General features: G+C 34.8%; 1 protein-coding gene across 1 annotated transcript in view; it reads right to left on the minus strand.

The window, feature by feature from the left end:
• Positions 1-319: 319 nt before the first annotated feature.
• Positions 320-17,249, minus strand: part of LOC149082675 (kinase suppressor of Ras 2-like) — a 34,254-nt gene continuing 17,324 nt past the window's right edge. Inside the window, exons 6-19 of the mRNA XM_089235948.1 lie at positions 16,872-16,935; positions 15,952-16,032; positions 15,532-15,626; positions 14,508-14,762; positions 14,207-14,328; positions 13,960-14,058; positions 9,796-9,881; positions 7,956-8,043; positions 6,742-6,830; positions 6,420-6,516; positions 6,171-6,304; positions 1,589-1,726; positions 860-989; positions 320-701 (exon numbers count right to left, since the gene is read on the minus strand). Of these exons, the coding sequence (XP_089092074.1) occupies positions 540-701; positions 860-989; positions 1,589-1,726; positions 6,171-6,304; positions 6,420-6,516; positions 6,742-6,830; positions 7,956-8,043; positions 9,796-9,881; positions 13,960-14,058; positions 14,207-14,328; positions 14,508-14,762; positions 15,532-15,626; positions 15,952-16,032; positions 16,872-16,935 (1,640 nt within the window). The 3' untranslated portion in view covers positions 320-539. The remainder of the gene's footprint in view (positions 702-859; positions 990-1,588; positions 1,727-6,170; positions 6,305-6,419; positions 6,517-6,741; positions 6,831-7,955; positions 8,044-9,795; positions 9,882-13,959; positions 14,059-14,206; positions 14,329-14,507; positions 14,763-15,531; positions 15,627-15,951; positions 16,033-16,871; positions 16,936-17,249) is intronic.

A 17,249-nucleotide genomic window follows, 5' to 3' on the forward strand; every position in this document is an offset into this window, starting at 1 on the left:
AAAATAGTCTCATTTCTGAAGCAAATCAATAAAACGATAATAAATTATTCTGACTAAAAAACACTCGAAGACATATACATACACATTAACAATGTACATTCATATATACACATTATTTACATGAATAACAATTTGCACTTTGTGTTCTTACAAGTAAATATTACATGTAATATATTTTGTACATAGTCTTTCTTTAAAAAAAAAAGAAGAAAAAAGACAGTGCAATAACACCTTGTTTTCTTAAAGCTTTAGCACTGGAGAAAAAAAAAAGCAATATTTGCATATAATGTATATATTATCACACATCATCCGTATATATATATATTTAACATATTTATATATTCACATAAGTTTTGTACACAATTGTTTTATCTATACCTAATATTCACATTGAGAAGCAGAGAGAATATTATTTGACAGAAAGTGGGGAAAACATTCAACTCTCTGCTCAGTTCTCAGAGCGAGTACTTATTCATATTTATACCATACATACATGTTCATAACACAAAAAAAAACTCCTTCCCATACAGCAGATTGTGTTAAAAAACTGACTCGGCTGAGCGGGATAAATGTATGGGATGAGAAGGACTTCTAGCAAGACGTTTCTTTGGAAGAGCAGGCAGTCTGGAAAGTGATAATGGAATTTTGCTGAACTCAGGTCGCTCTACTGGTTTATAGGCCCAGCAAGTCATTAAAATGTCCTAAAAGAGGGAAGAAGAAATTAGGAGAAAAAATAATATATTTAATTTGATTTCCTAATTATAATATTTACAAATAATGCATGACATGTAACAAAAACGAATGACTGATATAGAAAATTATTATCATTAATAATAAACTTGACATATGAACTGATTACCTTGACATCTCGAGATGCTTGTATGTTTGCCAAAGTCTGCTTCATGCCTTTACCTACTTGCCATATGATACCTTCAGGGGACTGACCACGGAATGGCCATTCACCACAGAGAAGCTCATACCATACAGTTCTGCAATGGCATATGATAATCAAAATAATCAGTTTTACAACTCTTTTAAATTAGGAAGGTGTTAACATGAAAAACAGTCCAGAAAAATTTACTTATAAGTCTTGTGGAATAATTAGGTGGAAGAATAAGACACAAGGACAAAAACAGAATGCAATCTTCCCCCACCCTGCCCAAACAATCTGAAGTCTTGCTTTTATGTCCATAACCGCAGACTTCTTTGTAGAAAAATTACATATCAACGTGACATAATTGCATCTTATGTAATTGGAGAAATCTAGAATGTTTTCTGAGACTACGAAGGTTATGATTGCTTCTACTTGTCCCGCTGCCAACATAAAAACATGACATGCGTATTCTTACACCTCTCCTCCCATCTTTTGAACATCAGATAAGATGGTTCTACTTTATTCTTTACTTTATTAGCAGCTTTTATGCAATTGACTATGAAACAATGCATGTTAAAATTATCTTTTATAACTTTCAAGACAGCATATGACATATAAAATACCAGAATAAAATGAATGAGAAAAATTGCTAAGCAATAAAGAAAATAGGATAACATCATTGCAGAAATCGGATTAAACAGAAGGAGGACTAACCCAAATGCATAGACATCAGATGCAGTTGAAAATGGAAGGTTGTCGTTTTCTTGCTGACTTCCAGCTCTGAGACTACGAATGACTTCTGGAGCAAGGTAACATAGCCACCCATTGGGAATAGTTAACCATTCACCCTTCCTATAAGGAAAAAAAAATTCATACTTCTTTCTAAATTTATTCATAAAAGTCAAATATGTAGGCAAAAGCCTTTAAGGACAAGGTTAATTTCTGTGTCATGTCAGACAATTCTATATTTCTTAGGTAAAGTGATTGCACATTGAGAATTGTTTGTCCACAACTAAGCTTTCTTTTACTTTTAGCTTCTCTTTAAAAGAACAGAATTGTCTGATGTGACGTGAGGTATCCAAGTCTCATCTCATGTTTGGAAGGATATATCTGCCATATCAAGCATGATGGTTCACATTGATACTTCAAAGTTAGCAGAAAAATTAAAAACTAGTAAAAATATAATTTTTTGTAGATGAATACAGTAGACTCTGGACTGTCTTGCTTAATGTGGTAGAAGGGTGGGCCGGATAACAGAAAAGCCGAATAGGCCGGAATTCTATAAAAAATTCTCACTTTTTACCCCCCCCCCTCATACTATCAAAAATCAGGGTGGTCTTTAGACCATCATGGGTCCCAGGGTATTATTTTTCTGAGGCACTATCTGGTGAATTCTCGAAAATTTCAACTGATTCTCATTTTTGTGAGGCTCCCATTCTCTTGAGGGCTCAGGTTGGTGGAGAGCAATGCATTAAGACGGCACTGTCAAAAACACCCTCTTTATACCATAACTTGCTCTTGTTCATATTTTCTGGCCTCTAAGTACAGATGAGTACTTAATATAATAAAGGGAGGCTTAAGATGAAAGAGTTAAACTCAGATTTTAAAAAATTTGTTTGACTGCATCTTCCTTGATGTAATGTGCCTCCATTTATGTTTTAATCTGCACAAAAACCAGTTTTGAGGTGTGGCTGCCACAGCACGGGAGATTTTAATAGTCGATTTCGCGTAGCCACACCCCCAACAGCAGTTTATGTACAGCTTTGAAATTATGAAGAATTACTATGCATGAATTTTTAACTTGGCCAGATAGTCGAGAGCCTACTGTACAGCTGCTGTGATGGTCGAGTGGTCATAGTGATGGACTCTCATCACGAGGTTACGGGTTTGAATCCCACCGGCGGGCTAAAGTTGGTTTTCTGTGGTTCCTCACTTCGAGGAGAGAATGTGAGCCGATCTCCACGTTAAAAAGTCTTGCCACAGAGAGCAACAGGCCTACAAACAGTACAAATATCCAATCACTACACTTCACTCACATCACTGATGACAGCACTGAAAAATCTGACAACACTAGATATGCACTCAGACTGTTAGGTACACATATTTACACTTCTGGCACAACTCACTGATTAGCAAATTGCCCATGGCGATAGACCTGAGGGGTGCTCAGTTTGAATGAATGAGCCTACTGCACAGTAATACCTCGGCTAACAAAGATAATTTGCTCCACAATCACATTGCTTAGCTAAAACATGATTTCCTGTCGGTTTCTATCCCTTATTTTCTTCGAAGCACGCCAAAAATTCAAAGATAAGTCTTATGAAACACTAAGCAGCACTGTAAAAAAGATATAGAAACTGACCAAAGGCTGATTAACAGTTTCACAATTGAATGAAAGAAAATTTAAAGGAACATAAGATACTGAAGAATTTTATACACTGCTGGCCACCGTAAATGCAACACCCTGAAGGAAGCATGCAAATAATATGAAATTTACAACATGCATTAGCGGAGGTGAGATATGCAAATGATTAGAATTTCAGCGCAGACGCACATCACGAGCGCCTGTGGCGCCACTTCAAAGTGCTATTTAAGGCTTGGAGATTTCAATGATTTGAAGTACGGCAATTGTGTTTTTCTTGTGGTTTTTTCAAAAAAACAATCAATTATGCCTCGTAGAAAACAGCGATCATCTTTTGATCAAGTATCCGAGTTCGACAGAGGAAGGATAGTGGCCTACCGAGATTGTGGATTATCTTTCAGGGAAATCGGTAGTCGTGTTGGACAAAACCAAACAACTGTAATGCGGATATGTGATCGTTGGATACAGGAGGGTATGGCGGACCGACGTGTTCGATCGCATCCACCTCAGTGCACCACTTCACGTGATGACAGGCGGATTGTGCGTATGGCAGCGACGGATCGCTCAGCCACATCATGAACCATAGCACAGCACATTGTCTGTACCGCATCATCCAGTGTCTGCGCGTACCATTCGACGCCGTTTACAGCAGAGTGGTCTGTCCGCAAGACGTCCATTGCTTTGTCTACCCTTGACGCAGAACCACAGACGTCTCCGCCGCAAATGGTGCGATGAAAGAAGGATGTGGACGGCACAATGGAATGAAATTGTCTTTACTGACGAGTCACGCTTCTGTCTGCAACACCACGATGGTCGGATTCGAGTCTGGAGACACCGTGGAGAGAGGATGCTGAACAGCTGCGTTATGCACCGCCACACTGGTCCTGCACCGGGTATTATGGTATGGGGCGGTATTGAATATCACTCTCGCACTCCTCTAGTACGCATTGCCTGTACTTTAAAAAGCCAGCGCTACATCTCAGAGGTGTTGGAGCCAGTTGTCCTTCCTTACCTTCAGGGCTTGCCCACAGCCATATTTCAACAGGATAATGCGCGACCACACGTGGCACGCATTGTCCAAAGGTTCTTCGTCAATCGCCAGATTGAATTGCTTCTCTGGCCAGCTCGCTCTCCGGATCTTTTGCCGATAGAAAACATGTGGTCCATGGTTGCTCAACGATTGACCCAGATTACATCCCCAGCTGCCACACCAGATCAACTTTGGCAACACGTGGAAGCTGCTTGGTCTGCTGTACCCCAAGAACACATCCAAAGTCTCTTTGAATCAATGCCGAGGCATGTGGCAGCGGTGATCTCCAACAATGGCGGCTACTCTGGCTACTGATTTTGGCAGGAACCACACTTCACAGAAGTATATAAATTTAATCATTTGATGCTTGGTCAACATGTTAACTACAAAATAAATATTGTTGCGATATCTCTTGTCTTTCTTGGTGTTGCAATTTGGGTGGCCAGAGGTGTATTTTACACTATGTACACAATCCAATTGGGTTCGTGGGTGTTTTGCTATGCTATGTGGTAAGCTCATTTCTTTGTGTCTAGTAGTTATACATCTTTCCATCTGCTTATGCTGATGGAAATAATGAAGAAATGATCTCTCATAATTTATGCTAAGAATCTTGCATCGAAAGAACGAGTGCACTGAAAAACATCTAAATATGCTTTTTTTTAATGCATTTTTCTCTTTGCTTATTCATTAACGGCTCATAAACTTTCTGAAAGAGATATAAGTGCATCTGGAAAGTGATTCTGAGTCAGATATAAATTATTCCTCAGGATCTAAATAATTCTGATAATTGTGGGAAAATTCAGCTCATGATGTGGCTGTGTTATGTGAATGCATGCATGTCGAATAAAATTTTTTTAGCTGAATTTGTATCCATTAACAAATTGAAACATCAAAAAAAATAAATATCTTCATTAGCTGAAAAATTTGTAAGCCAAGTATAAGGGTACAAAATAATTGATGACATAAAAGTTACAAACATTTTTTTGAAATTAAGAAAAAATATCACTTGAAAAGCATACACACACAGTACTGTTTTCTTTTCAAGAAATTCACAGCAAGCAGTGTCATATTTTTCAAAATGAAAAAATATATACAGTGAAACCACACAACGATGATACTCAATATAACGATAAATCCCTCTACAATGATATTTTTCAGGTCTTGTTAGGTACTATAGTGATAAACTGTTGCTGCTCAATATAACGATAATTCCCTCTGCAATGATATTTTTCTTGGTCCGCAGAGATCGTTATATGGAGGCTTCACTATGTATAATATTAATAAATGCAAATACCAAAAAATATTTGCAATTAAAATAATTAAAAAGTTAAATACTTTGGCAAATAAGGGAAGGTAACCAAGACTAAAGCTGCCCTGAATAATTCAACCAGAGTCTTACAAACTTATTTGACTCAGTACCCTTCCCCCATTACCCTTAGGATCTCGTATTCAAAGCTACAGAAAGCCCAAATCTACTTCTGCTCTATTGTGTGACTACCCTAGAGAGTGGTATTGCACAATTTGGGAAACACTGATCCAAATAAACTGAGGCTTGAGTCAGGTCCGGCTGTCCATGTACAATCCCTTTCAGTGTACACAAGCTCCAAGGAAAGATTGAGAGATTCATTGCCTTTGTAGTCTAGTGGTCTAGAGCATTCACTCAGAAAGTGAAAGGACGTGGGTTTGATTCCCTGAAAGGCAATTGAATTTTCTCTTTCCAGAAATTAATCTTCACAACAACTAGTTCTTCAAAAAACCTTTGTATACAGTATATACCCGAAATGTCTTCTTAATACACACATTTTGGTTTATTTTGACCCACGGCCAAAAAAGGTTGCAGACCCCTGGCCCAGTACATTGATACAACTAAAGTGGATAGCAATAAAATCAGGTGACACACATACCGGTTTCCTTGGCATAATTTTGTGACTGAAAAAAGTCCAAAATCAGTTATCACAACTTTGCCATTCTCATAGAAAATGTTTTTCGTTTTGAGATCTTTATGAACAATTTCTCTGGCATGAAGATAACCCATTCCCTATAATTAAAAAAAAAACAATTATAGAATTAGTGTTTTCATGCATAAAACCTCTATGCTTTACGATAAAATATATATCAAACTTTTAAAAATGCTTTCAAAATCTATAATTAACCTGTGATATCTGTTGGGCAATGGTGATTGTCCTATTCAGATTGAACTTGTCTTTGCGAAGGTGGATGTGTGTATATAATGTCATGCCTTTACACAAACTGGAACGGAATGGAAAAAAAAAGTTAAAGATAACACAAATATGTAAAAGTATACAAACAGCACAGCTTGCAGGTTTACATATGTACAAAATTACAAAGGGATTATTAGAGTAATAAAAACTTCAAAGCACAAATTTGTACATCAGACACATAACTCCTAATTTCATTAAGCAATGGAACCTAATTTTACCTTGTGTACAAAATTACCTAATAACCTAATTTTACCTTGTGACAATAGCTAGTTGAGGTGGTTTCATACAAGCTCCCATGAATAAAACAAGATTTTCATGCCTGGTTTTCCTAAAAGTTGCGACCTGAGAAAAATTATCAATACATTACCAACACCATTGAAACTGAGATTCAACATACAGGGATTTGATGAAACTTAATACATTTTAATGCATCAAAAATTTTACTAAGGCTCTATTTTCCTTCTTTTTTTTTTTGGTTTGTATGAAAATATTTCTGCATAATAAAAAAATGTTTGACACACATAAGAAACTTTTGAAGTTATACAGGGTGCATAGGAAAGTCTCTTTATTCTGGAATAACTCGGGAACCGGTGATCCCAGAATCACACTTTTAATTTCCTGAAATTTTTAAATTCAAATATTTCAGTGAATATTGCCCTTGAAACGTGGGTTTTTTTGGGGGAGCAGGAGAGACAGGGCAACAATTTTCTCTAATTGGGTTTTTTAGGATACGACAACCAAATACAACATCAATTTTTTCATAACAATACAATCCCTTACAATAATATTTATATATCTGAGGTCTACATGTTATTTGGATACTTTTCCTATTGGAAGTATGCTTATACGAGTTAATACAAAGCCTTTCTTTGTGTACATTACTTTTTTGTGTGCAACTATTATTATTTGAGAACTTGTAAAAAAATTGAGGTACCTAATGCATCAGAATCAGTTGGGATATTGAGAAACAATGTGCATTTTCCCCTACTAAGCAATAAGCTAAACACCAGATTTAAGTAAATATGGTATACTGATTCCAATATAAAAGAAAAAAAAACCAACAAAATAAATACTGATTTCAATTAAAAAAATGAGAATTGTGATTAAAAAGTGTGTAATGATAGCTTTTTCACTAACATCTGGAGTATTAGGCTATGCAAAAATTTATGTTTGGGGGAAAATGTTAAGATGATCAGATATACCTAACACAGGAATAGAAAACCACCCCAAACTAAGTTGTAACATCTCAGTCAACAGCAGCACAATACAGTCGCACTCGACTTTACGAACAATGGACGTTTTATGAACTCGTCTGCTGGTCCCAAACAATACCATGCGTTTAAATCTTTCCACATTACTAACTTTCGATTTTATGAACTAATTCTTTAAGTCTGTACAGATTTATAATAATAAGCCTTCACTATATTAATAAAACTAGAACGAGATAATCATCTGCAAATTACATACTTCTTGCTTGAAAGTGTCAAGAGTTTTTTTGTCATCTGTATCGCCCATATTCATTATTTTTATTGCAACACTTCCGTGCCAATTCCCTCTAGATAATGAAAAAAAAAATTAACATTAATAAAGAAATTACATACTAATGTAGCATTCAAAGTATAATTACAAGCTTTTTCTCAATTTTTTTCCAATACAAAGCTTTATTTCATGAAAATAAAGAAAACAGGTATAAGTTATTATTTGGAACATTGCAAAACTAATTAGATAATGACAGAATACAGAAACAAAAAAATCTGCAAAAACCACAGTTAGTGATTAGTTCATGAGCAGAGTTCAAACAGGAAAAAAAATTCATTAATTGTCATTTCAAATACAAGACCACAACAGGCATATGCCCAACAAGGTGGCTGAGAAAAGATTCCCATAACAAATATAGATGTCATATATTTCTAAAATACAGCAACTCAATTAAAAGTGCAATTGTAAAAACTAAAACTATATATACATGATAAAATATTATGCAATGCCCATAAAATATATTTATGGTTGTTTTATTCTAAGTGTGGATAGCTTCTCGTTTTACCCCAATATGAATGTTGCATTTCTTTTTTAAACATGGCAATTGTATTAGTATTTACTGCCCCCTGGGGGTGAGCTATTCCATTTCTTAACAACTCTATTAGAGAAAAATTCCCTGCAACACCACAACCTAGAATTGTCCCTTACCAATCGATACTGGTGTCCCCTTGTGAAAGCAGTTGATTGACAATGTATTAATAATTCATGGTTCATCCTACCCATCCCATTAAAAATTTTGAATGCCTAGATCATATCTCCCCGACACATGCGTTCCTCCAATTGTAAACACATTCAAAAAATAAAGTCTTTCTTCATAACTCAAGTCTTGTGTGCCAACAAGGACATGCGTAGCTCTTCTCTGCACACTGTCTCAACCAAGTCTACATCCCTCTGTAGGTATGGTCTCCATAACCTTACAGCAGACTCCAGTCCAGGAAGAACTAAGCCTTGGAAAAGCGGAAGAATCACCAATGGTCATCACAAATCTTATGACTACTGCTGATGATTGACACAATGTTCCTCCCCCCCCCCCCATGCTACTCCAAACAATTCTTAAAAAGCATCTTCAATGTTTAGTTGCACTTTCAAAGTCTGTTCACCTTCACTCGAAGAAAAATTTAGGATTTGAAATAATTAACTTCTCATAAAGAAATATGGACATCAGTTACCAGAGCCCTGGATAAATCAGGATCAGTTAATCTAGGTTCCATTGTATTGATCAAACGAGAGATCTCATTCTCTTCTAGGCAGTTTGGTCCAAATATCGGACAAAAACTCGAATATTTTCTACAATTATAGCAAATATCACCTGTGGGTATAAATTGACTAGCAGTAATAGTTGCCTGGTTGAGATGAAAATTAAAAGCAAGAAATTTTAAGTTGTATTACGATTTATTTTAAACCTTGGATCAAAGCTCAAAAAGAACCCTGTTCAATGATTATGATGCGGGCTATGAAAACTTTCATAATTTACTAAAACCTTTATTATTATGAAACTATAATAGAGTTATAATGAAAGACATGCAATTTGCATAACTGTTTTCATTTTGATCCCTAAACCATAATGTTCACACACATTTGATCTGCAATCTCATTTAGCTCATGCAACAATGTTCTGCTGGTTTATTTCCCTAATTTGAATTTAGCAAAAACAAATTATAACCAAGTAAAAATATTTTTTCTTTCTAATTGAAAAAAAAATGCAAATAAGAAAAAAATATGCTACGTTAAAAAATGATAAATATATAAAAACATTGCAGTAATGCACCTGTAAACTGTTCCAAATCTGCCAGTTCCCAAAACTTCTTCGATCATGAGCTCATCAAATGGTATATCCCATTCTCTGAGGGACAACTATAACAAAAAATCAACACAATAATATTACTTTCTTTTCAAATGAAAACATCAGCTCATGATACAGTAATTAAAAAAGTTACCTTCATAGAATAGGGAAATGAAAACAAAGTTATATTATCATAAGAGCATACAGAGTACGATTCTCAAACTTTTCACATTTGTGGCACCCTTAAGAATTTTAAATGTCCCAAAGCACCCCTGCTTGATTTCAAAGCACTTCGATGGCACCTTTAAAGTGCAGCAACACGCTGACTATTACTATTAAACCAAACATGTACCTCATTCACATTCCTCTACAAAACTTCTAATGAATTGTGTATCATTATTAGGTTTAAATTTAATTTTATGAGAGACTAGCAATAATACCCGGCGCTGCATGGGTTTTCATCAATGAGAATTTTTGGATCATGTGATATCTCCCCCTTCTTTTGAGGAACATACAAACTGTGTCTCAGTTAACCAATATGGCACCTTCCTAAGCGAATAATGAAAGAAACAGATGCAGGGCTCCCACACAAAAAATGAGAAAAAGTAGGAAAACGCAGGACAAAAAAGTAGGATGGGGGAGGGTAACCCCCTTAGACAACATAATCATAGCATAACGGAAAAAAATCCCGAAAAAAAAATTTTTTTTTGGAAAAAAAAAAAAACTACTTTTTTTGCAAAAAAATAATTTTGAATTTTGAATTAACTTTTTTTTTCATAGCACTATTTCAGTTTCCTATAAGATTGACTCAAGCCAAAGGAAAATGATAAATGACTTGGTTACAAAACCAACTTTTGGCAAAAACAGTGTATTAGCAACCACAGATAATTCTTTGCTCTCTCTCCTCATATATAGTACATTCTTTTTTTTTTTCTTCTAAAGTGCAGAACTTGTCAACTCTCTTCAACAAGGCACAGCATATTTTGAAGACGTACGTTTTTTAAGAATGACGCTCCTTCGAGACCACTTTAAAAAGCACAGTGCAAAATGTGTAGATTACAAGATCCGATGCAAATAAGGCAAGGTAAGCCTGTTTTACTACGTTGTCCATCATTTTTTAAAGTGATTTGTTCACATTTTACTGTTCAATGCCAGTGTAATCATTTTTGACAAATGAAGCACTTCCATTTCTAGCTCTAGCATTGTAAATATTGTTTATGCCTCTTTATGCCTTAAAAATACAGAAGACAACTGAATGCTATTGGGTAGCATCAGAATCACCAAACCTAGAATAGGCCTATGTATCCAACTGCTTTGAAATGCAAACTGTTCTATTTGCACCATAATTTTTAATGATGAATGCTAGTTACTGTCCAAGACAATGAAGTAATAAATATAAAATTATTTTTCCCATCCAGACAGAAGTTTTTAATGACTACTACACTTGTTGAATCCTCAAACTAAGCAAATGAAAAATTAATCAACCAAATGGTCCACATACACCCCCCTCCCCAAATAACCTTAAAAATGATAAAATTTCTGCTTTGGCAGAATCATTAATTGCATTCTTCAAAATTTGTAATATTTGGCAATATATCAATGATTTCCTGCTCAATTAAAATCAATTGCACAAATTTTATCGACAGGATTTGTGGTAAAAAAGTAGGAAAAGTAGGACAAAACTGAGAAAGTAGGACAAAAGTAAGAAAAGTAGGACGAGTGGGAGCCCGGCAGATGTAAAGAAACATAGAAATGAATATACAGGGTGTTTCAAAAAGAATCATCTGATTTCAAAAAATCATAACTATTCAGCTTTTAATCAGTTTTGATCGAATAATGTATACGTAGAAAGAGAGAATCTCGAGTTTCACGCAGTTGCCAACAGGTAACGCTAATGCTCTTCTTTCGGCCGCCACTTCAGTGTTTGTCAAAATTGGCTTTTCCCATAGTTAGAAACAGATTCGGATGACTTCATTTTCTAGCAGGACGGGGCACCACCACACTGAAGCTTGGACATTCTAAGATTTTTGAACAATCCCATTCCTAAATGATGAATCCGCCATACGGGACCTGACGATTCAGTTAAACATCACTGGCCTCCAAGATTGCTGGACCTCACAGTGTGTGATTTCTCCTTGTGGCGGTTTATAAAAGACTTTGTTTATGTGCCTCCCCTTTCAGCAACGTTAGCCAAACTGAAGATATACATAACAGCAGAAGTGGATGCAAACATGCTCGCAAAAGTTTGGGACGAATTTGACTACCGTATAGACATATGCCATGCATCCCAAGGTGGACATATTGAGAACTTTTAATTTGGTTAGTAAAAAAACTTTATGATTATCATGTAATATAAAATTAAACAAACTTTATATAATATAAAATTAATCTTAAGTGTATATGCTCAATATTTTTCAAATATAAGCATTTCCAATTGGGTAATTCTTTTTGAAACACCCTGTATTTTTTTTCTTTTTAAGGGGTGTATTTCGATACTAGGCATTTTGATTCCCTCCCCCCTTTGAACTTCAAGTTATCCATCTGCCTGTTTCTACTTTAAAAAATGCTTAATTAAAGCTGTGGAATTTCTTTGATGTACTTTAAGGGCCCATAATTAATTTTAAAACATTCTAAACTATACGAATTTATGCAGTTGAATATTAAAGACAATACGGAGACATTAATTTTCATGCTTGAGAAAATATAAATAAAAAGTTGAAATCAATGTTACTGTATTGATATCCAACTCAAAAGTAGGTCCAAAGTACTTCATATTTAATTTTCTGGGCTTCATATATATCTCTAAGCAAACTGAATATTTCAAAAATCGAGAATTCAATACAATGTTTTAAATTATCAATGTGGCGGAAAACCCCACTAAATTTCCGCATTTCTATAGTAAAATCTGCAATTTTAACACTGATTTCTATGGGGGATCATCCTTTGCCTGACCCTCAAAGTGATGCTGATGATGTGTTCTGACATCTATTCAAAAAGCTCTCATTTCTTGGAGGATTGAAAAAGTGGCAAACCATTACAAAGGCATATACGTATCTGAGATGCATTGCTAGGGAACCACGGTAACCAAAATAAACATTCCGAAAGTGATTGTTGAGGCCCAGAAACCATTGTTGTTAAGTCAGACTACCAGAAACCTAAGGTACTTGCTGGCATTCCGGCTACCAGAAACCCGAGGGATATGCTGGCATTCCAGCTTCAGTGGCGGTTAGGAACTCTCTGTATAGTTGTCTAGGTCTAGGATGGTTCGTCACTTGATTTGGTGAAATTGACTTAAGGAGAAGTTCCGGATGCCTGATTCCTGGGAGCAAGAAAGATTTCCAAGATTGATCTAAATATCGTCTGGGATATAGCAACATCGAGAATCCTGATGTTTGGTGAGATTTGATCAAATTTATTTCTTTGTGACGATTATTCCAAATTAACTGTCAATAGTAAAATTAGAACTCTAAATTTTGAATTTGGGAAATTTAATAACGATTGTCAAAAATTTGCTGTTAATCTTCACTTAAATAATTAATATTTGAATTGTTTGAATAAATGATCCTTTGTGAAAAGTTATTCTTAATTCATTTTGTTGTCTCTGCACTTTCTTGGATTTTCAAAACTTAACCTGGAATCGCAACAATAAATTGCAATTTGTACATGTTGAAATATGTGGATATGTGTTGTAAACCTAAGGTGAAGTGTGTTACTGTGTAATGCTGTCAACTGCTATCAATATTTCTAACTAAGCGTGAAGTGCAATGATTGAATAATTTTCCGTTGTAGGCCTGTTGCTCCCTGTGGCGAGGCTTTTTAAAGGGGAGATCAGGAACCTGCATGCTCACTGAGAATCATAGCTCAAAACTTTTAACAAGATTTTATTCCCAAAATATCTGGTGGCATATATAACCAATCTCACAACATCCTAGGGTACCACAGAGCACTCTTTGGGAATCATTGATATACACAGACCATAAACTACAGTTTGGTGACTAAATAGGCAGAACTGATTTCAACTGAATGAAATTACCATGCAATGCATTCAAAAAAAAAAAAAAAAAAAAAATGCAAGAAGAAGAATTCAAAGGAAAATTATATAATTCAGAATATGTATCTGTTAGCTTACACGATAATTTATTAACTTACACTGTTTTGCCTGGGCCAAGATCTTTCACTGGGATCAACATCTGAAACCTGGCTGTCTTGAGAATCAACACGCCCAGCCAAAGTCTTGTCAGAATCAGTCTAATCAAAAGAATGAGATAAATTTTAAAAAAAAAAACTTATTTTGACTTCTAAATCACATTAAATGTGAACTTTCACAGTTTTAAATTTTAATACCACCACTGGTTTTAGTCAGTTTCCTAAAAGAATTATGCGCAAATGCACTTACACTTCCTGAGCCAGACGTCCCAACAGTTTTATCACTGTCATTTGACTTTTGAGTTTCTATTATTTCACTGTCTATAAGAGGCTTTGTCTCGATAGTTACTTCTTTGGCTGTTTCAGCAACATCTGCAAAAAAATAAATAAACCATTAATGTGAATAAAGAAAAAGCTACACAATGCCAATAGTACAAAATGGTACAAATAGCACAAAATTCCAGAAAGTCTCTTTCTTTCATGCGCTATATAACTCTTTGGGCTATTTGTATTTTTCACGTGACCAAGATGGGAGCATTTTTATTTCATACCGGGAAACTGGAACTGGTGTGTCCTGTTAATGAGTGGAGGCGGTGTTTGCTGTGCTGACGTAATAATCAGGGCAGGTGAGGAAGGTGTGGACGAATTGCATGAGGACGTATTGGATGAAGAGTCATGAGCTGGGAAGGGTGGGATGTTAATAAGTTGTTGCTGACGAGACCATTTACGCTCCCTTGCACTCTCACTCTTGAACATGTTGGCTGGACTTGCTATGTGACCATGGCCTGGAACTGGTGAATGATTACCTGTCAAAGAGGAAATGATACCTTAAAATTTGATTTTCAGTAATATTAATATTTTTTGAGGGGTTAAACTCAGTAGTTCTAGAATCATGAAGCACATTTATATATCCCTGACAAAGAAAAATTTGTAAGAAAGCTTAAAAAACTTTTTTTAACATATGTGCATATCATCACCTTATAATGGAAACCCCATGCATCAAAAATCCCCAACTTAACAGGCAGAGCAAAAAAAGTGATGAGACATTCCATTGAATGACACACAAAAGGTCTTTTTTCCCCTCTATAGAAAGCAGATCATTGCTGATTTTTTTTAAAAGCTGTAATAGGTGAGATATTATGTTCTCAATCTAAAACTGTGAAAAATTAATTTTCAAAAAAAAAAAAAATTTTTTTAAATTGATATACGAGGTTTTTATTATAAAGTGAAGATATCCAACTTTATTTCAAAAACTTAAATTAGCTGATCATATTTGAACTTAGGGGTCAAGTTGTCTTTTCATCCTTCATGAGATTCTTTTTTTTGCATCATCACTTTTTGATATAAGCAGAGAGAAAGATGGTATCAAACTTTGTTTTAAAAAAGAGGAAATTACAAATTGATAAACATAACATCAGCTGATGAAAATATTCAAACGAGATGCATTTTACAATGAAGTCAAACATTAAAAATCACAAGATGTGTGCTTTAATTGAAAGGAAATAGTTTTTTTAAATAACCCATATAATTCTGAGTTGCTACTATTAGAGCAAAGTTTCATTCAAAAATATCTACCTTCATTCATAGTCTGTGCAAATATATCCACCAGCTCATTAGGCAAACCACAAGACGGAGGCACTTTGTCAACACAGTCTCTATGACATCGATATCTATAAATTTAATAACATTAGGAAAATTACAAATCATTTATTAAACTTTCAAAGAGTAAAATATGCACAAATAAAAAATAAATGTTTTAAAGACCTGAAATGAAAATAATAAAAATGCATCTCAAAAGGAAGAAGTAATTGCAATTTACAAGAGATTACATATTGGATTTAACATAAATTTATATACTTTCCTTCAAACATAAAATAAAAATGTGAAAAAAAATTAAACTATTGCGTATATTCTTATTGCATCACCACATTTAATGTGATACACCATTTTTTTTTCAGAAATCGAAGGAGAGAGAAAAAAGATAAACACACTTACTTGCATTCTTTGCATTTGAAACCAAAAAACATTGGCTTATCACAGAAATGGCAAGTAGTCACTTTTAATGTGGATGTAAACCTAACAAAAAATAAGTGTGAAAGGAAAGTTTAAAATAACTGCAAATAAAAGAGCTTTCTCCAAAATAAAAAAAAAATTTTCTGGATATTATGCTGAGGTAGACTTGGAAAGAAAAATAGTCTAGTCTCCGCTGGGACTTTTCTTTCCAAGTCCACCTCGGCCTAATATCCAGAAAATAAGTTTCCTTGATATATTGGCCTGAGAAAAAGTCATCTATCTCTTTGTTTCTCTGTAAGGTTTAATCCTCTTATGAAACAATTCCTCTCTTTTCTAATGAAACAATTGGAAAAAAAAACTGCAGTAATAATCTTTTTTTCTTGTACAGATTCATTATCTTTCATTATGGTAAGAAGATATAAACTGAAGAGCCAAAAAAACTGTTACAGGCATGTGTATGCAAATAAAGAGATATGGAACCAATCAGAGTACGGCGCTGCGGTTAGCAACGCCTTTATAACACAACAAGTGTCTGGCATAGTTGTTAGATTGGTTACTGCTGCTACAATGACAGGTTATCGAGATTTAAGTGAGTTTGAACGTGGTGTTATGGTCGGCGCACGAGAGATGGGACATAGCATCCCCGAGGTAGCGATGAAATTTGGATTTTCACATACTACCGTGAATATCGGGAATCCGGTAAAAAATTAAACCTACATCTCCAAGAGTTTGCAAGTTACAACAAAATGCAAAAGACCATTGTGTACCAGATAAGAATTGTTTCAAATTACTTTTATGATCAGTCTGCTTTGTAGTCTTTTTTAATTAGTTTGATATAAAACATTTATATGCATATTTTTATTGAATAAAAACTTATTATAAAGGATTCAACTGATGCTGACCTATGGTGAATGACATGTGCCATGAGAGGTGCTCTCGGTGACCTTGGAACAGGTAACATATTTGCTGAAAGGTAAAAAATATATATTTCAGCTTAACTAGGTGCTTAAAAATTTTCTGTGTGTACATGATACAGTCGATGCTCATTATAACGACCCCATGTTGTAGTGACTATGTTGAAGATATATCCCAGATGTTTTCATAGAATGACTATCATGTACGTTTTACTTGCAATATAACGACCCTCTCAATATAATCACTGTTTTTAATGGGACAAATGGGTTCATTATATTGAGCGTCGACTGTACAATGGTTATTAAGGTACAGAAATGGAAAAACAAACTGATACTCTTACAAATATTACTTTCAGAAACAAACTT

The sequence above is a fragment of the Pholcus phalangioides genome, unplaced genomic scaffold (assembly GCF_987345545.1).
Source record: "Pholcus phalangioides strain wild (caught in Gottingen) unplaced genomic scaffold, Ppha-v1.0 ptg000009l_1, whole genome shotgun sequence".
Taxonomy (NCBI): Eukaryota; Metazoa; Arthropoda; class Arachnida; order Araneae; family Pholcidae; genus Pholcus; species Pholcus phalangioides.